This window comes from Solea senegalensis, linkage group LG18, assembly GCF_019176455.1.
Source record: "Solea senegalensis isolate Sse05_10M linkage group LG18, IFAPA_SoseM_1, whole genome shotgun sequence".
NCBI lineage: Eukaryota > Metazoa > Chordata > Actinopteri > Pleuronectiformes > Soleidae > Solea > Solea senegalensis.
Window position 1 is genome coordinate 13,312,402 of NC_058041.1, and position 24,928 is coordinate 13,337,329.

General features: G+C 39.7%; 1 protein-coding gene across 5 annotated transcripts in view; it reads left to right on the forward strand.

Annotated features, from left to right (window-relative positions):
- The window catches only part of LOC122759123 (zinc finger protein 385C-like), a 79,896-nt gene that overhangs the window by 15,125 nt on the left and 39,843 nt on the right, over positions 1 to 24,928 (forward strand). For 4 of the 5 annotated variants that reach the window (XM_044013695.1, XM_044013697.1, XM_044013698.1 and 1 more), the window contains exon 2: positions 12,196 to 12,486. In XM_044013695.1, coding sequence (XP_043869630.1) covers positions 12,196 to 12,486 — 291 coding nt within the window. Of the gene's footprint in view, positions 1 to 12,195; positions 12,487 to 21,907; positions 22,296 to 24,928 lie in introns of those variants that run through there. The other variant, XM_044013699.1, reaches the window with a different exon arrangement.

The window sequence follows — 24,928 nt, forward strand, 5'->3', positions numbered from 1 at the left end:
TTCCACAATTTCTGGTCGACTCCTGCCAGGAAGCGGCGAACGCAGCTTTGTTGTGGCTTCACTTTGATTGTTCGGCCTTTCAGAAAGTACTAACCGAAGGTTTAAAAAGAGGTGATAAGCTGCCTTGTCCTGCAGAGAAGGTGACAGCTGATGAGCTGTTTCTCCCTTTTATCCTTTATTATCAGTCCCACCGTCCCACCGTGACGGAAACTGAACAGACACAAACATTTATTTACAGTGTTTGTGTTGTTTATTGTCCTTTTAATGTAGCTCATGTTGTGCGTGTGTGTGTGTGTGTGTTTGTGACTAAAATGTGAGTTGCAGTTAGGTTAATGTAAGGGTTATGAGTGTGTGTGTGTGTGTGTGTGTGTGTGTGTGTGTGTGTGGTATCTTAGTCCTCAGATACCAGTGGTCTAATTAAAGAGCCAGTGTATCAGAGACCTGCTCTGCCTCTTTGTTTAACATTGTGTCTAATCTCCTGCTACAGAGTGGTTAGTGTGTGTGTGTGTTTTGTCTGCATGAGAGAGAGTGTGTGTGTGTGTGTGTGTGTGTGTGTGTGTGTGTGTGTGAGTGATAGAGAGAGAGAGGCTTATCTCGTGAATGCAGTGAGGTGTCTACAAGATGGATGCCAGCCCAGTACAGACAGTCGTTGGGAACCCAGCCAAGCTACCCCAGGGGGTGTGTATGTGTTTATTAGTGTTTGTTATCTTTTGAGGACCTTTTGTAGCATAAACACTCACATTGTCAGGACCAGTTGTGTGTGTGTGTGTGGCTTTGAGTCTGATTCAGCATCTCAGTCAAACATTTTTTTTCTTTATGATGGAAACCCACTAATGGATGATACTCAGTTTTATTTTTGTGAACTCTACTCAGTAAAGTACCAGGGAAGCTCTATTATTTCCCAGTGCTTCCTGTATTAAATCCATTGAACTTTAAATGACCCAGAAGCTACTGCGTGTTCTTTAAATAAAATTCCATTGAACATATGAGGCAGTTTGTGTGAAAGACGCAGATATTTCAGTACCTAATGTTATTTTTCTGTATGAGGTTAAAATCTTGATACAGTTTCTTTAGTAAGATTGAGAGGAATAGTGTAAATTCAAATTCTGTTGTTTTCCAGCATATTAACACCTTACTTTTGTGCAATATATCAATGCTTTTCCATTATACAGTTCATGCACTACTCGACTCGACCATTAGGAATAGTACCTAGCGTCTCACACATGCAACAAACTGAAAAATCTGTTTAAAAAGACTTAAATATCCTGAAAACGTGTCTTATTCTCCAACGTTTATCAAATAAATCTCAATATTTAACAGAGGAGCCTGATGTATTTAGTGACAGCACTGCTGAAAGCCTTGAGCCAAGTCACAACCTGTTCATGCAGGAAGTACTGAACGATTCGGTGAACTAATCTTTTGAATAAAGTGATTGTAATGATTCAGTGCAGCGAGTATTGCAAGAACTGTATAATGGAAAAGTGCCATACGTTAATGCCACAAGACAACAGTATATCGTTTAGTAGATAGAGTATAGCCGTGTCTATTTAACGGCCTTCATGTTTGCATACAGCCACACACTGAGTTTACAGACTGTGGCTGTGCCCCATGTTCCCAGTGTGAGCTGAGTGCAAGGGAAATGTACAGACTAAAAATATGCACCCTGTTAGCAGCTCCCACTCACTTACCTAACCGAGTGAATCACTGCATTATATCTGTGGAACATTTGCAAATGACCTTGTCATGGAGATCTGACACACAAACAACCACTTACGCTGTGCCAAGATGACGTGTGCCAACAGAACCAATATAGCGTTACACTTACACTTGAGGGTCAGCCATTGAATATTATTCACATCTTGCATACACCTGTGTATCTTTTCAAACAGGTGAGTCATGCTTCTCTGTGATGGTCCTTTATTTGCACTTCAGAGGAGCTTCTTTTTTTTTTTTAATGAATTAATTTGACAAAAAAAGCACACCTGCTTCTCATGGCCACAGCAAGCAACTTATACAGACATTTAATTGTGAGTTATTCGAATAATCATTGATGTCAGCAAATTAAGTAAATGCACTTTATGAGTTTTAATTGTCATTTGTTTAGGAGAAGAAGAATAAATTGTTATTCTGTGTCACTTTTTATTCAACACTTATGATATTATTTTGAACTTGGAATGTATGCTGCCATCTATTCTCTGACCTACTTCAACGACTCGTAACGGCACACGACATACAATACAGCAGATGTTGTCAGGTGGCGACTCACAGTGCTATTGTCAGAGTTCAGTCACCTGCAGCTCCCTGAATACTTAGTTTTGTGTTTGTCTTCATCATCCATGGACTATCCTGTAAGGTGTGTCATTTTGTCCATTGATTTTTCCCTTCCTACACAAATTGCAGCATCAATGTGCTGCAATTTGTATGGAAGAGGGTCCAATGTATCTGCACATGGGATGCACAAGGTTGCCGAGTGGCACAGCTGTAAGTGACTTGAAGACTGTAAAAAACTGTATAGTTGCAGGTGTTTTGTGTCACAAGTTTGTTTTTTTTTCACTTGGAAAAAGTTATTATTCAGAGCAGTGGTTCTCAAACCTTTACGTAAAGTACCACCTTTGGAAAATATTGATTCATCAGTTTGAAGCTTTTTTCATCATTAAAAAAAACAAGATTTCAGCTTCTTAAATGTGAAAATATTTTTCATTTCTTTGCTCCAGATAACAAAGAAATCATTAAAAGTGAATCATTTCGGTTTGTGGACAGAACAAGACATTTAACAACGTCATCCTTTCCAGGTTTGACACTGATCAACATTTTTTTAATGTTTTCTGACATTTTATGCACTGAACGATTACTCGATTGATCGTGAAAATAATCGACACATTAATCGATTGATTATTATTGTTTTGGTAAAAAAATACCTCAGCCCCACTCTGGTCTCAAGTACCACCAGAGGAAGCTCGCGTACCACTGGTGGTACATGTACCGCAGTTTGAGAACTGTGGATTGAGGGAAAACATCCTACTGCCAACAACATTCTACGTCCACCCCACTGTCCAGATTTTCCATGCCATGACGGACGCGTCACTTGCTGTCAGCGTAATGGAACAGCGATGACAGGTGTGGCAGCAGTGACGGAACTCGTCTTGGCCTGAGCGGCTGGAGCAGAGCCACGCTTGAAAGAGTATACGCCAAAACATCCCATTAACAGCTGCCTTTCATGTAAACGCTGTAGACACATCTGGATTAGACGTGATCTTTTTCAAGGAAGTGTCCCAGATCACGTAACCGAGCGTTCACAGGAGAATTTAATAACCCGAAGAGGAGTTGAGTTTTCTCAGTCATAATTTTTAACAGCCTGGTCTGATCAGTGGCTTCTGCGATGTGTATTCTTAGGCTTCCCTGTAGTCGCATGCGAGTAATAATACGACTGATAATAATACACTAGGCAGATGTCAGATTGTGTAATTAAAGAACAGGAAAAAAAACAAACAAACGTTACAGCGAACGTCGCCTTTATAGTGTCGTCGAGCCTATACGCTTTCAGGGAATTAAGAGCAGCTATATTTAGTGACGTTCCACAGTGTACTGTGTCCCCCTGAGGAAATATAGGACAAAGATCCACATGTAATGTAATGTTATCTTGTAATTGAGGTGATGTAAAAAGGGAACGAGATTTTTTGCATCAAAGTTGAGTCAAAGTTGAAAGTTTCAAAATGTGTTTTCTGTTAATTTAACAAAAGTAGGTAGTATTTATTTTTAAATTTTTAATTATATGGAACAATAATTATATTTACTGCTTGTGCAATATGCAGAAACCGTGATATTGATTGATTTAATGAACTGTTCAGCCCTATTAAAGAGCCGTTTTCTTCTTTAGAATTCTTAATGGTGCGCAGCATGTGAGGACATTATTAGTTAATTCATCAATTAACAGGTTATTGATAAGTAAATTTTTTGACTAATGGTTTTCCTAGTCACAACAAAACACTCATCTGCAAATGACGTGTTGTGTCTGCAGCGCGTTCACACCTGTCCCTGGAGAACGCCTGACCTTTCTAAAGCTGTGTGAGAGTATATATTTTTCTCTTTTGGAATTCACAGTACCAAAGCTTTTAAAGCTGACAATCCCTCATTTGAGTAGCCTCGGGGTAATGGAGCTAAAAAAGGTTGCCAGTTTCACAGCTTTCATGTGGATATTTGTGTTTGCTTCAATCATCACCACGTTTTGATGAAGCTGCATTAATGCTGATATAATACATGATACAAATTAGCTACTGCATTTAAACCTTTACACTTCAATGATAATTCATCCGCTCTTTTTATCAACACTGAAAAACTGATCAGATTTATTCTCCTAACAGCACTGATGTGACTAAGCAGCATTGACCCTGTAACACCAAGCGTGTCGCACAAGCGTACTTTGCGTTACCCCAATTACTAGAGCTGCAACTAACGGTTATTTTCATAATCGATTAATCTGTCGATTATTTTCACGATTGATGGAGTAACTCGTTTGGTCCATAAATATCAGAAAATGCTGAAAATGATGACGTTGTTGAATGTCTTGTTTTGTCCACAAACCAAAATGATTCAGTTGTTAATGATTTCTTTGTTACGTGGATCAAAGAAACCAGAAAATATTCAAACGGAAAAAAAATCTGAGATCTTGTTTTAAATCACGAAAAAAGCTTCAAATTGGTAAATGGTAAACGCCTGTACATAGTTTACATTTTTGTGGCCGAAAACAAATATTATTATATATATTGTAGTATTATAGTAATATGTAATATGTGTTACGCTTTTCAAATGTCAAATTGAACACGCAAAATCTGGTGTGTTTTTTTGAATAAAACATCTTAAATTGTTAAAACAGTATGTTAACATGCAGTAAATTGTAAATAACTGCCAGATATTGTTGCCAGATAAGTTATTCTGGAAAAATTAGCATAAGCACTTACTCACCGGACATTTTGTGGCCCTTTTATGGTTAAAATAAGCACACAAAAAAAGTCCAGACGCACATTTTGATGCTTCGGTGTCAACTTTTCACTCATAATCATTAAAATGCCCCATTGTTGCTGTTATATAATCATTTATATACTTTATTTTGGAGCATCCCTGCAAATAGTAATGTATATTAAATAATGTTTAGCCACAGCCTTTGTTCCACACTAGAGTCACTGTGTAGGTGTCCACGTGGAGAACACTACACTGCAGCAGGTTAGTGCTTTGATATGATATTTTATAAAGTTGACAGGTCATTTCCACGCAGCTGTCTCAGGCCATAAAGGAAATATGTCGAGCATGCAGTCGGTGTGGAAAGTATAAGTGGCGTCATAAACAAAGGGATGACACGTAAAGGCAGGTGAATGATATAATAATGTGTGTGTGCTTTTTTTATTCATCCGCTGTCTTTATGGTGGAGCTTGAGTAGAAATATTTATTTTACAAACGTACACGGTGTGGTTTTGGACACTTTCCACTTGGCAGAGTTGTGACGCTGTGATGAGAAATGTGGTGAATGTCATTGCTGGTTCTCAGGTGGAGAAGGAAGGTTAAGAGAGAAGCTGGGAGGTCGAGTGTTTTAAACAAACACTGACATGTTTTAAGAATATTAAATCGCTTTAGAAGTTCATAAGGTAAGCCGGCGGTGGCCTGCTTGTATGTTCACCAGTCATCGAGCAACATTAGCATTCACTGGGAGTCATAGTCTGGTCATCGTGTGAGTGAAAGTCCAATATTCTCTCTCCTTTGTCTCTGTCAACTCCCGATCACAATATTTGAACTATAAATCATTCTAAACTGCTTCAGTGTAGAAAGACAATTTCCCTTGCCTTTTACATGGGTGGACCTATTTTTATCATATTTTCAGATATCGACGTGAAACAGCGGATCAGTCATGCTGTCAAGTGTGTTGACAGATTTGCTTTCATTAACATTTTGTGAAGAATTAACTCTTGTTTTTCTCCTGCCAGAGAGTAAACACATCTCATATCAATATACAGACAATAGGTGACTTTCAGTAATGGTTCACTTGTAAGCCTTTGTTTTCATAATCATTAGAAGATGATTTAAAGGACCAGTTTGTAGAACTGTGGCACTACACCGTATATATCTTGGTCAAATTTGTCCCTTATGTGCACTGTCATATTCATACAGTAGCCCAGTATGCTCTCAAGGGCTCATTCTAAGTGAACAAACAGCAGTTTTTCAAAAAAAAAAAAAAATATATATATAATTTTCAGGTCCTAACAGACAAAGGAAGTGCCACAGGTGCCTCGATGTTAATTTGCCGTGCTACACAATTCCTTTTATGGATATCCTGGGGGTGTCACATATTCAGGCTTTAAAAAATGCGTTTTTTTGTTTTTTTTTCCATCTCCTTATGTGATGCATATTATATCGCATTTTTAGTAGTGCAGACGTTTTCTTTTTGTTCAAAAAAATCAGCCAAGTGAACTTTGAACAGTTATGTGTTTCCAAATTTCACAAATTCAGTCCGATTTAAAACATTTTGAGCACTTTTTGCTCAGGTGTGTATATGTTTTTAAAATTGCATTGGTTGTGCTGAAAAAAAAAGGATATAAGACACTCTATATTGCACATTCTTATAGCCTTAGCCATAGTAATGGAAAAAAGGCTTGGTGTTCGCAGATGCATCTGGCAACGTTTTCGGCAGTGTGGCTCGTGTGAGCTTCGGTCGTTTCGAGAATTAAATCTCTCACCTCCCCCTCCTCGTCTATGAAACGTGCGGTGACTGTTATTGTTCTGCATGGGTCGTACAGTACGTGACCAAAGCATTTTGTTTTTCACACGTGGATAGGAAAGAGGAAAGAGGGCCGGGTTTGAGTCGCCACTTTTAACACGTGTATATAAAAAAAATAATAATACTACACATTCTGTAAACAACAGACTGTAAACAACAGAAACACAAATCACTGATTTGAACACATTACGACGTAGTGCTTTTTGTGCAATGGGATGTAAGGGTGTCTGGTCAAAGAGACATATTCTAACATGTGGTGTGCTGTTAATTTGTTTATGATCATAACCACATAAGAGGCATCAGGTCATGTTGTAGTCTCTCCTTTTCCTGGACACACACGCACACACACACGCACACACACATACACACACACATACACACACGCGCAGACTGATGAGTGCTATGTTGATCTGCTGTGACAAGATCCAGTCGCCGTCGTTGCCAACAGGACGGCACAACATGCACTGTGTTTACAGATGAAGGAAACCTATCGAGTTTCTGATGCTTGAACTCCTAAGAGCTTTCTGTTTCGTGAAATAGTTGAACAACAAAAAAAAAGAGAGATCATGTGTCCTGCATGGACATACCAGGCAAGTGACTCATTCAGCTGAGAAATCTGAACAAGTTTTCCTTTCTGACTCTCTGCATTATTCATATAATAAGTGATATGTATGCTGTGTAAGTATTCGTGCATTAGTGTTTTATCCTCTTTAAGTCAAGTGTCATGGACGGGATGTGATTAGTTAACACATTATTCTGTGTTAACTGTGTTTAGTTGTAATGTCCTTTTGTAGATGTTATACAGTTGGTATAAGACATTAAAAAGAAATGCCTCTTATTGTTAAACCAGGTCAATAATTGAAGTTTGTCAGTGGAGATTTTGATATTTTTTGAAGCCGAGATTTGTGATCACCTACTGGCTCCTATTGGACGAGACCAGCTGTCAATCACACTGGTGTCCACTCACATGTGTCGTACTCAAGCATCTGTTTTTCTCTGAACACTGAAACAATGACATCATGTTCTGTTGAAGAAGAATACGCGATTGAAACATCAGGTAAAACGTTAAGTGGCATTATAAATCAAAAGGGAAGTTCATATTCCCATCCACTTCCATTCAAACGGAGTTCTTTTTGGAACGAGTTGCCCCCGAGTGACTGCATGCTAAAGCTTCAATGCCTTCCTTGACTGTAAGGCACTACACACACTGGATGACTTTGGTTTATAAGGCTCTTCTTGGCTTGGTTCCTGCTTATTTATGCACTTATCTTCAGAGAATTGTCTTAATTGTCTTGAAATGTTGTACTTGAATTACAAGTAAAAGTACTGGTCTACTACTACTAAATGCACTTAAGTTAAAGTAAAAAGGAAAGGTTCTTTCTTGTGACACAAATGGGACACAAATCTCACAGTTGTTTTTAATTAAAAAATAAAATATGTAAACACATAATGTATCAGAATGGGTCAAAGGTCACAATAGCACCGATTCACCTGTCATCATTCACTGCCAGTTTAATTTAAAATTACTTTACTTTTAAAAGTGCAAGTACACAAAAAACCTACTCAATTACAGTAGCGCGAGTAAATGTAATTCATTACATTCCACCTCTGATATAAACATTATCCATTGTGCTTATTCTTTGATGAATATATATATACATATGAATCCCAGTATGCTGCTCTAATAGTGTTAAGAGTTTTCATTCAGACTCGTGACTAAACGGGCGTTCAGCTGCAGACTGCAGGTGCCACAGTCTTCTCATGCGGCACCAGTCACTTAAGCCATTTAGTGAGTGGCACCTAAGTGAGCCGCTCCCAGCTGCCCACTCAGGTGCCAAATGGGCAGAGTTGTCTTGGCTTTGGTGCACAATCACCGTTGGACACGTGCAGCTGCTACTGTTTGAAGTCGTCCCGTAATGGGCCGCCGTCAGCTGCTGACTCGGCCGACCGCGAGAGGATGAGTGAGAAGAGCGAGAGCTGCTGTTTGGGCCAGAGGGTTTAGAGACGTGTGGACAGTATGAGCCTCCATGAGCAGTCTGAGCAGTGCTTGTCTCGGACTTCCTCCACTCACAGATAAATAGCATTCAGAGGGCTTTTTATCATCAAACCATTTCTCCCAAAGAGAAGGAGAGGGCAGTACATTCATGTTTCACACTGAGCTGTTAACATTTCAGAAATAACAAGTGTTGCATAAAAGCAAAGTTTATTTGCCATCCAGGGAGATATTTCCTCCATTATGGGATGGATGGACGAACTTATGCCATAAAAAAAAATAAAGTTGTAATGTTATGAGAATAAGTCGTAATCTCTCGAGAATAAAGTCTAATTGGAATAAAGTCCTAATGTTGTGAGAATAAAGTCATGATATTATGAGAATAAAGTTGCAGTATTATGAGAATAAAGTTGCGATATTATGAGAATAAAGTTGCGATATTATGAGAATAAAGTTGCGATATTATGAGAATAAAGTTGTGATATGAGAATGTTGCGATATTATGAGAATTAAGTTGCAGTATTATGATAATAAAGTTGCGATATTATGAGAATAAAGTTGCGATATTATGAGAATAAAGTTCTGCTGTAAGTAATATTACGACTTTATTATTGAATTTTTGTTTTTTTTCTCTTCAGTTTGGCATTAATACTCATATCACTCATCAGTCATATGACTGATGCTGCTGCAAAGGCACAAAATGGGAGTAATCTGACTTCCTATTGTTTCATCCATCTATTTCATCCATGAACAGAGAGAACCTTTCACTGCAAACCACCTCAGAGTGAAAACGACGGCCCACACCTCACGTCGCTCTGACTGACCCCGTCTGCTGCCTCAACATCAGTGCTCTTGTGATGGCAGATCATTTAGTGACCAAAGAGTTTGCAGCTGAGGGTAAAAAGTCTGAGCGCTTATCCAGCAGCTGTCTGACAGAACCGTGGCACTGAGTGTCACCTCAGAAAGTCTGACAGCAGAATCATTTTTCTGCCTCGTACCTGGAGCTTGTTCTGACAGGAAAACAATCATAAAAAATGAAGCTTGCAGCTACATCCAATGGTGACGCATCAATATTAGCAGCAGTACTGGCTCAAGTAATGCTGAGATACGTTTTCTATTAATTGTTCAAATGTGTTTTTCTCTAAACAATACAATTCAAACTTAATATACTGTTGAAATAAATAGTGAATATTTGTGTGTTTTTGACCTGGTTTCAATTGAACTTAACTGTTTATGATCATAGGAAATGTATATTTGTGTTTCCTCATCCTGAGCTGCAGTTGCAGAATAAGAGTCAAAGCATCGACACTATATCACAAATTCAACTACTAAATATAATCATATATTATCATTATTATTATGTATTTAGTCTGAAGTAGGCACTACTATTATTTGTCCTTTGTCCCTGTCTGGAAACTAAATGCTGTTGTTGCTGTAGTTGCAGTCTGATCGGTTGACGATGACCGGTTTTGATTTATTTATTTTGTTTTTATCTTGGCAGCACAGCGTAACTTGCCATGGTGATAAAACCAAGACAAGAAATGAACCAGCTCTGAAAACGTGGAGTTAAACCAACTCATAGTACAGGCCTTACCTTTCCAACCATACATATCACTGTGCATCAAGAGATGTATAAAGAATATGGAATATATTGTTATTCATTTGAACATAAAAAAACACAGCATTACCACCTTGTGACCTGTCATACACATTAACATTCGCCCTTTATGTCACAAAACCCCCCAAACATAACATATAGCAAATCTATTTGCTATAGCAAAGGATTTTTTTTGTCTTCGCATCAACTGAACATGCTCTTCACATTTGCCTGTGTGCCATTTATATGTAAATTCTATAGTGAAAGGAAATTAGGGCGTAACAACCCTGCCAGAGTTTGTGGAGCATTCATGATGTGTTTGACTGCTTCTCTGCAGGCTCTGCATTTATGCCCCACTGGCTTTTGGAAACCGTCCTCGGTGTGTGTGTGTGTGTTGTGGTCAGTGTTAGGATTAACACCTTGTTGTATTGAAATCCTCTTTTATTCCCTCACCATCTTCACCAGTAGTTACTCACCCAACGGCAGATTTTTTTTTTTCTCCCCCCCTCAAATAATTGCGTTGATGGGCTGCAGCTTTGAAGTCCGTGTTGCTGGTTGGAGGCAGATTGATTCCAGCGAGCACCATTTTCCATTACACTTTCATCTTTCCACCAGTCAAATTGAATTTTTATGACAGCAAAGATTTTACAAATAATGGTATCTGTTGGCGGCGGCGGCGGTGGTGGTGGTGGGAACATTCAGCGAGGCAGAGGATAAAATGTACAACACAATGAGGACTTAATTGATGCCATTATCATATGAACAGCACCAAAAGCAAAAGAATCCAGTCAGACTTTGGGTGACATTTCCACATTCACAGTGAGGCCTGATTCATGCTGTCAATCTGCCATAACTGCTCAGCCATTACAGGTATTAAGGCGACACACGCTCACAAAGAAACACGTCACCGTGTGTGTACCCCGGGAATCAGCTTTTATTATCTGATAAATAGAAAGACACTGGAAGCAGATACTTATTCGCACACTGCTGTGATGCTGTGTTTGCCGCAGCGAGACAGGTCATTCTTTTCAGCTAATGGATGTCTCATTCAGGCCTTTTAATGGGGATGTCGCCGATTTTTTTTTTTAAATACATGCATTTGGACACACTGAAGTGTGAATGTGCCGACAGTTAACACCGTGGACAAATTATACACGAGTGACAAACGTCCTTTTGTGTGGCTTTTGAATTCTCTGTGTTTGGTTCGTTGGAAATCGGTGGCTTTTCAATTGTAGTGCAGATACAGTAAAATTGCAGTGAGTTGGAAAAAAAAAAAAGAGCAGTTCTACTCTTCTTTGAATGGATGCTGCTCTATTGCCCCCCTGTGGCGGCATCAGGAACATACATACAATACACTGGCTGAAATGATTACTCATCATTGCCTCGATTAACATTGATTTGTCAACATAACCTTTTATTTAATCAATTATAAATCCTCTCATTTATGCCCTCTAGAGCTGCAACTCACAATTATTTTCATAATCGATTCATCGGTCGATTATTTTCTCGATTAATCGATTAATCATTTGGTCCATAAAATATCAGAAAACCCCCTAAAAATGTTGATCCGTGTTTGTCAAACCTGGCAATGATGATGTTCTCAAATGTCTTGTTTTGTCCACAAACCAAAATTATTGACTTTTAATGATTTCTTTGCTATCCAGAGCAAAGAAATGAAGAAAATGAAGAAAAATCTTGTTTGAATAATGAAAAAAGCTTTGAACTGATTAATCGGTTATCGAAATAGTTGTCGATTAATTTAGTAATCGATTAATAATCGATGAATCCATTAATTGTTTCAGCTCTCATGCCCTCCGCAACCCACTTTTCTGCCTGCAGATATGAAACGCCCCAAAAGCCCTGACCTGCTGGACAGCAGCCCTCCCCACAAGACTCAGGAGGTGAAGGAGGCGGAGGAGGAGGAGGAGGAGGAAGAGAATGGGGACGAGGATGGAAGGAAAGTGGGGACCGGGTACAGAGCCAAGCGGGAGCGACGTCACAGCACCGCCAGCGCCACCATGTGCCAGATTTGCAACATACAGCTCAACTCCAGTGCTCAGGCCCAGATTCACTACAGAGGGAAGACACACCAGAGGAGGCTGCGGCGACTTGCAAAGGCCGTCAGTGCAGGTAGGGACACACTGGTTTTCAATGAGAGGCCACACAGTGGTGCCTCACAGTAAGTGTACGTGTCCACCGGTGAAGGTTTGAGGAAGAAGGGTTTGCTGTGCTTCCCAACTGTGGAAAGCCTCTGTGTGGTGTCCGATAGATGATTGACAGGTGCCTCCTACAACCACAACACTGGCTGCACCTGCACTGGAGGAGGGCTTTCACTCGTGCACAGCTGCTTGCTGCCAGACCATAATGGCAGCCCCTTTTTGGAAACTTACCGTTTGGTTCACTGGACTATGTTTTCGATGGAATCAGTCTGTTGCTGCTTTTGTTTTATTTTGAAAAACCAGTAGCTTAGACTGAAGTCTGATTTGCATAAAGTAGCCCGGGTTTCAATTCATGCAAAGGAGCAGCGGCCAAAGAGACACCCCCTTATGTCAGAATGCAGCACTTCACTAGCAGTATGCACCGAACGGCTGTTTACGTAGACAGTGAATGGGAAGCGTGCAAATCACTGGACTGGTGGTGTGAAGCCATTTGGACAAATCACAGACAGAAAATCAGATGTGATTCATCACTTTAATGATGGCTGCGTTCCGTTTTAGCTTTTCTCAGTTCCATGGAGCATGTGGGTCCACTTGTCTCAGGCCTCAAGCCCAAAAGTGGATTTTTAAGCACATCCAGATTATATCTAACTTGATTTCTGGACAGCTAAAAAAAAAGAAAACACGAGATCCGACTCGAACGGCAATAACGTTAATTGGAGGCGTGTTAAACGGTTCGATGCAGTGGAAGACAATAGCCGCGGCTCTACATGACCATTTGGAACAGCATTCTGTCTTCCATTTTGTTTAAACTACAGGTTTTTCTGGGCAGTGGCCTGTATCTATAGAAATCCGTGTGGAACAGCAGACGAGACATTGTCAATATGGACACACAGATCAGATCTGATCTCTTACAATATATGATGTGCACAGTTGGTCAGGAAGATCCGATTCTGATCAGGTTTGCTTACATATCTGATAATAACCAGGTCTCAGTGTCCTGAATTACATGAACTGCAGCAGTGTTTGTGATTACTAACACTTGCACTTGGCAGCTGTGTAAAGAGCCCATTTGGAGTCATTGATGTTAGTCATCTCACTTGTGTTATGACACATTAAAATATGCATTTCTCTTCCATCCTGACAACAATTGATATTTGATATTTGCTCACTACACTTAAAATAGCCCCAATTTATTGACTAACCCTGAACAAAAACAACATGTACAGTTCAACACATTGACATTGATAGATGGGCTGCTGCTTGTCAGTGGTGCTTTTATTTAATTATCCAAAGTATTGATGTTTTAGTAATACTTATTTTTCCCCCTCGTCAAATGTGAAAGAAAAAAGGCTGCAAGAGAAGCTCCTGTTTTCTTCTTGGCAATTATTGATAAGAATTGAATCAGCGTGCAGGTAAATGTGGATAACTGCGATAGCATTTAGGGCGCAAAAAAACACCAGGGTAGTGTTGACATCAGGACTAACTGGAGCAGAATAAATGCATTGTTAAACAAATTGGAGTCGTGTGGACGCAGTGGAACACATGGGAGCCAGAGGGGACACAAGGAAAACAGATTTTATCCCCTTGACAAAAGGCTTACCTACTTCTAAATCTGCTCCTGATGAACTATGTAACTAAGTTATCTAAAGTGTATATTATTAGTCTCAGCATTTATAAGTCACAGGGACCTGGGAGCTGCTGCTGCTGCCTTGTTTGGTAGGTTTATGTTTTTTATGGTAAATCCAAATGAAGGACTTATGTCACAAAAACATACAGCAGTGGATAAACAACTCCCGTGAGCCGTGATGATAAAATCAGTGATTTGCTCAATGGATTTTGATGTGCAGAGTTTACAGCCTTCATTTCCTGTCTATTGGTGGTATATAGAGGGGAAGGATTTTGTAGTAGTAAGCAGGTATACATTCAATAGGTGACAATTTTTTTAATTTATTTTAAAGTAGCAAAAAATAATGATAATAATTCCTAGAATAACAATAGGTCCTCGCACCACTGTGTGAATGCTTGAGCCCTAATAATAACTTTATTTATAAAGTCCCTTTCACAAAACCTAAGGTCGTTGAAAACCCAAACGGCGTAGACACAAATGGAAAAAATAGAAAAGCGGCGACATACACACCAGTGTCCTCTCACACCGGAAGCTACTAGTAAAATCAGTTTTTTCTTGTGTCCCCACTGTCAACCATGTCTGTGTCAGGAAGGTTCTTGGCACAAGGAGTGCTCACGTTGCTAACTGTGGGACGATACCTACTTCAACCACATTTAACTTAAAAAACCTTAACTATCACTTTACAGTACCATCCAATGACAAATTCCATCCATCCATCTTCTGCCGCTTCATCCTCCATATAAGAGTCGAGAGGGGTGCTCCATCACAGGACCACATATAGAGGCAAGCAACCGTTCAACTCTCACACTCACACTCGCACTCAATTTAGAGTGTCCAATTTGCCTAATCCCCAAATCTGCATGTCTGTACCCGGAGAAAACCCACGCACACACGGGGAGAACATACAAACTCCATGCAGAAAGGCCCTTGTTCCAACCAGGACGCAAACCCAGGTCTTCTTGCTGCAAATGCAAGAGTGCTAACCACTACACCAACCCTCCAATGACAAAGTCAGCATTTCTGAAATTGTCAACCAAACACGTCGCAACTCGGAAACGTCAGAGGTCACAAACTCTACACACTGTCAACAAAACCCCATTGACCGGACAAAAACTAGACCCAACACCGGTGTTTCTTCATGGTGACGTGTTTTCTCTGTGTCGCGATCATGACGTACACAAACAACACGGTGTGGAAAATTATTACAGAGTACGTTTATGCCACACAAGTCCCTCGCGGGTTTCCAGGCGTTTTCTGCACACCTGTTTGGACACGGGTCCATTAATCACCCTCGCTCTCCACCACCTGTCACTACTCTGCCACACTGACCAGCTTGATCAGTCACAACGGAGAGAAAAGTGCCGCTAATTGACGACCGGCCAATTAGATGGCACTTTTTAATGCTGATTTATGAGCCTGTCACTCTCTGTAAGCAAACCACACATATTTAAGCTTTACCAACACACTGCGTGAAATTCAGTCAACACTGTGTCCACTGTTCCTCATTTCAGGCTCATTTTGTTATCATCAGAATGTTATTGACTTTTTCAGTGTGTCAGATAATGGCCTTTGCAGATCATCACTCATGTTTAAAAGTGTAGAAATTATATTTTTGGTCAGTGGTGAACTTGTTGAACACAAGTGCAGGAGTTTCCTCTATTTTAACAGATGAAAAGACGCAGCTGGTGAGTCTAAAATGGAGGAGTGTAGTATATAAGTATGTTATATTACAATATTTCGTTAAATGTATCAAAATGTTGGCATTGAAATCAATAGGGACAGGAAGATACCACTTTTTTCTCTACTGATATCACAAACTTCAGTATCTACCGATACTGATATCGGACCAATACCGTTACTGACCGATACCGATTCCCATCCCCAGAAATCAAAAGATATTTTGACTCAGTATTTGAATCAGTATTACAAAATATAGTATTGGGACTGGAGCAATGAATCAAACAGTCAATAAGTCAAGCATTAGTCAAAATGTAATGCCTGACTGGATTGCATTACTCTTTTTGTGGCTCGTGTAATGTATTTAAAGCTTTTTATGAGCATTTATTATCTTAATATTTAACTGTTTGTAGCTGCTTTGTGCAGTCCGTCGGTCCTTCATGGTGAAGAGCCTCTCATTTCCTCACACAGTGATTTCACACCCGCCTTTGTAAGCCAGTTAAATGAACCCTGCAGGATTTGACCCCTTTTGTTTGGGTTGTTTGTGAAACTGTCACTAAATGTCACAGCCAAACGGAGCAGAACTACAAACAAGTGCCTCCACTAAATTTAGCTATAAATTGGTTTATTTAGAGCAAAAGAGAGGGAGAGAAAAAAAAAACAAGCAATTTGACTGATAGGAAAATAAACTGTAAAGTGTATTTTGAAGATGCAGATTTCCTTTAAAATGACATATTCAGTGCTCTCAATGCATTTATTTCTCTCGTCAGTGATTATTCCTCAACTTTCCTTTTGAGTAAGTGTTCAGTCTATGTTTTCTGAAAGCTCAAGAGTCCAGCATGTTTAGATCATGATTGCAAGTTGTGATTGGAAGCAAGTATTTTAAAGCCAGCTGAATGTGACCCTGTGGTTTTACTACGTTCAGAGACAGTGGCCGTTATATTCAGTTAATGAATAAACTAATCGCTTTAATTTTGAAATATAAATGCTACAGTCTAAAAGGACACACAAAGGATATCTGGAACCCATGGTCTCTTTTACATGAATTTTTCTAGACATTTTGTGTATTCTTTTTGCAGTGAATAAAACTCTTCCTGCACTCTTCCTGTTTGCATTCAGACATTTGTTAAATAATCCTCGTAAATTATAATTATTTTAATTCCCTTCTCTCATGATGTGTGTCAGTTTTGGGCGTAAAGTTATGGAACGAACTCCAATGATGATAATGATGGAGTTAAATTGTTTTAAAACTCTATTTTGTGGTTGAAAAAATTTGAATTTGAGTTTGAATTGTAAAATAATTACAGCTTACAATGTGAATTGAAAGTCTAGTAATATGATTGTAAGTGCAATGTTTTTTACAAGCTATTACTTTTTCAGTCATTGGCATATTTGTGTTAAATGTTTACTTTTTATATGAATGTAACCGAAATAAAGATTCATTCATTCATTTACATATAATGAAATAATTATATAAATAATTATATATATTATAAATATTTTAGTAAACCTACATAACCATGTATTTATGATTATGTTTGGCAGTTGCAAATGTCAGCTAAGTAAACTTGTAAAACAAAAGATTAATATTTCATGTTTATTTAATGTCGGGTTTAACTTGTTTGTAAAGACAATTCTTCCTATCATTTATAATGAAATATAACACTTACTGTATAGGATCAGTGTGCAGTGTTTTGTTTACAATTGTATTATCATAATCTGGAACGTTTATTCAATCTGTAATTCAACACTTCTGTAAGATTACAGGGTCAGGAGTTGTGTGCACTATGAAAGCGTCTGGCAACATTTTACACGGGCAGTAAAAGCGCTGGTCGCGTGAATTTCAAGGGCAATTTCAGATGCTTCAAGAGCACTAACACATATTTGGATAAACCCTGTAAACAAACAAGAGGGGGAGTTACGATATTAGAGAATACAGTTTATTCTGGTTGAAAATGTCACAGTGGAGGAAAAGGAGGAAGAGTCAAGTTGATTGTGACTGTGAGTGTAAACCAGACTATTAATACACGTCCCCTTCACACAGCTGAGCTAACACTGTTTATTTTCCTTACATGAAATGAACACTCAAATGAAAAGTGGGTGCTCCTGACTGGAAGAATAGAGAAAAGCACTTACCATTCCTGTAGTTCCTGTTCTGGGGTTGTGCCTTTTTTCATTATTGGTTTGATGTGTGACATTTCTGCTTAATCTATGAAGGTGGCATTTTTCCGTTGGCATTAGATAAGGTGACATTCTGCCTCAATTCATGATACAAGCCTCTCTCGGACATGCACTCCAACATGGCTCTCTAATGTTAGCACTTTGGTCACGCTCTTTTTTACAGCGTGGTTGTACAAACACACTCGACTAATGCAACATCTCAAGAGTGTGTTTGCCACTTTATCTCACCATTACACAGCCTTTTCTGAAAGTCTGAAGATGCTCACTCTCCTCCACCAAAGTCCATAGAGTAAAGCATTGTTTCTAGCTCATTTTGGACACAGGAGCTGCTGGTCTGCCAAATCACATAATAAAACATTCAAACTTACTTACTGGAGGCAGCAGTGGATCAACAACTCCTTTGTGCTTGGATGTAAAATGGTAGATTTTCTCTATGGACTTTGGTGCAGGGAGTGAGCTTTTTACAAAGCCACAGTGAAAGCCACAGATTAAATCAAAGACTGTAACATGATTGTTTGCATACATACTTATTTTAGTACCTACTCTGATAAGGTTCCAATCGAGCTGAGCCAATACTATCAGTGACTCAAGATGTCCAACACAAGAATCCAAGTGAACAATGCCGAACTGTAGATCAATGAAAAAGACTTAAAAATCCTGCATGTAAATATCTAAAATTTCAAGTAGAGTCGACTGTTGCAGTAGCACTACAGCTGAGTCTGTTTGGTGCACAGAAATTAGTTTGTTCACAAAGCATAAATCGGATTTTTCAGTACCGTTTCAGTACAATTTCCCAATTAATATTTCCAAGGAAGACACCATCGTAATTGTCCCAAGGGGAAATGAAGCATTTTATTTCCTCCTGGAACAAACATTCTCCTCACTAGTGTAACGTCTTAAAAGTTCTCATTTGAGCTTGATTATAGAATGTCCTCGCTTGAGGGTTGACTTTGTCATCGTCCTGAATGCTAACACACAAGAGAAAGATAAAAATGGCCACATTACATGGGCATTTTTATGTTTTGTTTTTAGTTTTTTTTCCCCCTCAGCCTAATTTTATACACTTTTTTTAGACATTTTTCCATCGACATAACAGTCTGAAGGCGTCCAGGAAAAAAGTGTAGTCTGGAAACAGAGACGCAGGGACAGAATAAAAGTAGGATGATGGCAGCCATTGTCACTCTGCTGACTCATAATGACGGCAAAACCCTTAAGGACTCAAAGCCTTTTTTTATTTTATTTTGTGTTCCCAAACAGCTGTGTCATCTAAACAGGTCAAAACTTTCCCTGTGAGCTGTACCTGGATTTTAGACTGGTATAAAACACAGAGAGAGTTCCTCCTTAGTATTCCAGTGAGTGCACTGAGGTTGTGTCATTATCCTGCATGTGAAACAGGGTCACATGGCTGAGCAGTCACTGAATATATTTGCTGAAAACATCTTGCTCGATTTATCTTGGCCCCATCACTTGTGAGATTTTTACCGAGATAAAATTTAGGAAGTTACGTGATTATATCAATTTGAGCAGTGGACTTCTGGCTTTGAAATAAATAATTCCCCGTCTCTCTTTCTGTCTTCCCTCAAATTGTGATTTACATAAGTAGCGTGGCATGTCGTGTACACACTCAGAGTCAACGTGTGTTGAGGTATGTACGGCCAATGTTTGGTCGGTTTCTCCACCGCCGGATCAGCGTTGTGCTCGAGGCCGTCTCCCTGCTCTTTCATTTGAATGCAGCAGCCTGAAATCAAGTGTAAAACTGTCAGGACTGGTCAGCGTTGTGTTTCTACGCCACGCTTATTCGAGTGGACAAGGAGTCAGAGGGAAGAGCACACGGGGTCAACACTCACTCTGTATGTGTCGCTTTGTGAGGACCAAACAAAACGTACAAACCATAGCGAGTGAGGACATTTTGTCTGGTCTTCACAGCTTTAAAAGGCATTTATGGGTTAGAAATAGGGTTAGGTTAAGGGTTTGGTGTTTGTTTGTGATGGTAAGGGTAAGTGGATAGGCGATCAGTGTCCCCAGTATGGAAGCTGTGTGAGAGTGTGTGTGTGTGTGTGCGACATTCAAGACCTGGTTTTCAGAGTGAGATATTTGTTGTTATTTGAAGTGATTACAGTGACTGTGCAGTGAATAACAATGCAGACCTGCGCTTCTCAGTGGTGCACACAAGTGCCTCTGTGTCCACTTTACAAATCTCAAACAATGTGATTCAGGATTGGGCGCAGTTTGCACGTCCAGTTCAAATCTAACTTGCCCAAAAAAAGCAGTCAGTTTTGATGCAGATGTGATGGAAATGTACACGTAAAATAATAAGCAATACAAAGCCTGTAAAGTAAAAAGTAAAAGCAGCCGTACGTAAATGTTAATAGTCAAATGTCCTTGTCTCCACTTAAAATACACTATATTTTAACAGTATTGCTATTATTCTCTGGTGCATTACACATAATGAATTGTCGTTGACGGTTCAAAATGTATCAGCATTGTATTTCATGGTCACTGTCAGGCTTCGTAGAGCGCATACAAGGCTTTATGTAGCTTTATGAGTGAGTGAGCTTACTGGAAATGAGGGAGAACGACCTCCAGTAACACTCAACAGACCCAAACTCAAAGCATGGACGTGATGATTCAGAGTTGACACTTTTTATCCCACGGTGCAAGAACACACTGTGCAGCAACATGTTTTCATCGTGCAAGGCAACCATTGAAGATGCACTGTGGAGTTTTCTGGTAAACAAATAAACATCATTTCTATTATTATATATAATTTAAGATATATATTTTCAATGACTTTATTGTCTTTATTGGTTTTGAGATGAAACCGTCTCAAAACCAATGTGACAAATGTGGCGAGACGTAAAGATAATACACACAGAAAAATAATCAGTTTTGTGGTGTCGTAAAAGACACGTGCGGTGCATCCTTCATGAAGAACACAGGACATTGTTATGAGTGAAGTTTTTTTAATGTTTGTTGCGTACTTGTATTCAAACCGCTGTCAACCGATTTTAAGTTTATTCATCATTTGACTAAGTGGGGAAATAAATGGGTGAAATAGCCCTTTTTTAGTGAATTCTACTGCTCAGGTTGACTTCCTTCAAAAAGGAACCAGTAAGTGTTTTAAATAAAGTGGTAAATTGTGAAGATTGTGGCAGTCATGTGTTTTTTCCCCTTAAATGCAGTGGTTCATAACCCTAACCCAGTGTTGATTCTGACAATGAAAAGCAGTTAAGCATCTTCGTTATGACACAATCTAAAGAGAGTACCAAAAAAATCTAAAAATTTTTTTAGTTTCTTTAAGCAACAGTTTCTTATCTATCAGCCAGTTTTGTAGAGTGTAAAAAAGAACACTGTGTAAAGCTGACTGAATTTGAACGCGCATGCAGAAATAATTGTTCACCACCAAAATAACCTCGCCGGCAATTATCACAAACACTGAACAGCACTTTGAATCACAACAACATCCAAGCCCAACATACAAGGTGTTGCCGCGTGTCATTTTGACGCTGGATTCAAAGCTTTTAAACGTTCTTGACGATTTTAATTCTTTTTTTTTTCTTTTTATTTTGCCCTTAAACGCCGCGATGTTGATAACTCGGGGAAGGAAAACACAGCTGGCGGCGGCGCAGCTGCATTTTAAGCAGAAATGTAAGCAGAATGGAAACGGACTGATAAATGGTGCCTATTGTTGTCATGACAGGAAGGAAATTACATCTGAGTGTCCTTAAGGGAGCAGGCAGGTGTGAACCCTGAATTGGAAACAGTGCTGGGAAGAAGGAGGAGAAGTGGGAGATGTGGGATGTTCATGTTGTTAATAGCCAGCACTTTGCCTGCTCTCTCTCCCTCTCTCTTCCTCTCTGTCGCTCTCAGTCTCACTCTTCTCCCTCATTCTCTCACACACTCTCCTACATGCGCGTATACACACACACATACTTGCTCTTCAGACTCTCTCAGCCTCTTCTTTTCTCTTGTGCGTCTCGTTCGTGGAGGGGGGAGCGGCGGCGTGATCAGCGGAGCATAAGGCTTTTAATCGAAGCACATATGTGTCATTCTTCAGCTGCAGCAGTTTGGATCGTGGCCAGCATGTGTCACTGACTGACAGAGGGCGGCCCGCTTCACCTCGCTCACAGAGTCAAAGCAGTGGAAAGGGAGACGTGGAGATGATGTGCGAGGCGTCACTTTGTTGGTTTTTGTCAAACTTCTCTGATGGGAGATAAACTGGCAGGAGGCGACTGAGTCCGACACGCAAGACAGCTGCAAGCAGAGGAATCACAAACACGTGGAGATGCTCTTCGGTGAGACTCTGGAGCTGCTGTTTTATTATGTTTTATTCAGATGTAATGTTTGTGTGTGTCTACTAAATGCACGTGCGCTGATGTGATGCTGTGTGACTTCATATCATTGCTCAAGGGCAGACGACCATCTGTCCCCTCTTTCGCTTCCTCTGCATCCAAAAACGTGTCCGCGGCCCTGTTTGTTTTTCTAATTGACCCCTTTTGATGAAGCCAAGTGTGGAGTTAGTATCAGTGCAACGCCGTCCCGTCCCATTGAGTCCCAGATGTGTCAGGCCCCATTTTTAATGCCCCTCGAGAACAGCGCGGATATCATTGTGTAGATTGCCCGCAATTATGTCTCCACCTCCCGAGGGAAATATGCCCAGATTAGCTTCTATAATTGGAGCCTGTTTGAGATAAAAGCAATGCTGTGATTTTTAGTCATTTGTGTATGTCTCTGTCTATATGTGTGTGTGTGTCTTTGTATTTAGGGTTTTTAACTTACAAAACCACATATATGGATATATGTGGAATGGAAATGATCAAACAAGTGTGATAGGGATTAATCATCACAAAATGTGAGATTTTCGTACTTCTAATCTTCTTTTGAAAACCATCTTTGGCCTCTCGGCGGTTGCACTAAGCCATTTTTATTGTTTTGACATTTTCACAAAGCGCAAAAAAAAAAAACAGAGAAAATGAGCAGAACAATAATTGTTGTCGAATTTAATCCTTGGCAGAAATTGTCACTTCTCATTTTATAGATTTAAAGGTTTGAAGTAGGCCACTGTATGTGCTATATATGCATTTTGTGAGAGGCTTATGGACACACACACACACACAGTGTACGATGTGAGCCTGGATAGAAAGCCTAAGAAGAGTCTGTGCAGCAGCTGCGGATGCTTCTTTCTTTAAACGGCAGATTATGGAGATCAAAGGAAATCAGTTGGAGAGGAGATAAGTGTAGAGTTTTGCCTGGTGGCCATGCTGCAGATGTCCTCACCCCTCCGCCCCTTTGCCAAGAACACTGTGCCGAAGCTGCCATGACAGACTACACACACCATCATTCTCCAGTCAGTATCGTAAGAGATGTGACACTGAAAAATTCCCTATTCCTAAAAAAAAAAAAAAAGCCCTTTTCTCAGCTGCGAGATACATTTTTTTTGTCTCTCTGGCCTTTTTCAAAGAAGTGGAATAGAATAACACGAAGCTGGAGGAAGAAGGAATTGATCTACTTCAGCAAATTGGTGAAAATCATTATAACAGATCACAACGGGAGCACAATAGTGTAATATACACACTGGGGGCCCTGTCTCCATGTATTATGCCTCATGCAGCAAAATAGCAGTCGCCTCACCTACAGCACGTCACGGCGACTGGTTTTGGTAATTACGTGATCCGAGGTGCGCCCGAACAATTGGCCCACCCCAGTTGGAAATTAACTGCGTTCAGCGGCGTGAGACACCACGTCGACGCCACTGTGGGGTCTGGCTGGAGGTCTCTGTGAAAATATTTGTAGAGCTCTCATTACAGAGAGAGAAAGATAATGTGATGAAACATAGATAAGCATGTGATAAGCCAGGTAACACAACACAGGATCCTAAAAGCATGAAAGGAGAGTTAATTAGATTTTTAAAGAGAAAAAAAAAAGCCCTAATAATTTCAATAGGACAGACCAAAAAAAAAAATAGCTCAAAAATAATGAATAACCCTTTTATCAAGATTTAAAACGTCAAAAGATTTTCCAACACAAAATTAATTTATTTAGACTTGACAGAATAATGTATTCCAAAGCTTTTGTGTGTGATTGTGTGTGTGTGCACATTGTCTCATGAGTGTATTTGGCTTGAAATGGGTTGTAACAGGGTTTAATATGTTCACATCATATTGTGACACAGACTGACTTGATTGGCGCAAACTCTGCTCTAGTCTCTAGATAGTGAACTTATGTCGTGGTTGTGTTCGTGCAAAGCTCCGTGTTGTAAAATCATAAAATCCTGAAATGCAAATTACCACCCACACACACACACACACACACACACCTATTTACTTTATATCAGAGGTTGGAAACACCAGAGAATTTCATTTACCACCAGTGATAGTTGTCTGATCAGCCTCAAAATAACAGTCTGCAGGTCACAAATGACCTCAATGATTGTTGTTTGCTGCTCTGTTTGTCTTTCAGGAAAATCTCATTTTGCCTTGTACCTGCCACAAATGCAACACATTTTCTGATATTATCCAAAGTGGTTTCATATTTTCTGTGGGAACACACAAGTCAAACATTTACAACACAGACCTTTTCACAGTATCTCATGTTGGTGTTTTGAAATCAGAAGGAAACATGGGGGACAGTAGCTCAGTCTTTCAACTCGAATGTTGTGGGTTCGAGTCCCGGCTCTGCTATAGTCTACATGCCGATGTGTCCTTGAAAAAAAAACTGCTGTTTGAAAGTGTGAGTGAATGGCAAAACTGTAGTGTAAAGCAGCTTTGAGTGGTTAAAAAAAAGCTATATAAATACAAACATTTACCATATTTGGAAAAGCAGGGTTGGGCCTGACTCACAGCTCACCCACTAAATATCCGTCTACTCTTGCAACCAAACACCTATTGAACCTATTGTTCCAATACTTTAATATCTATTTGACCTGAAA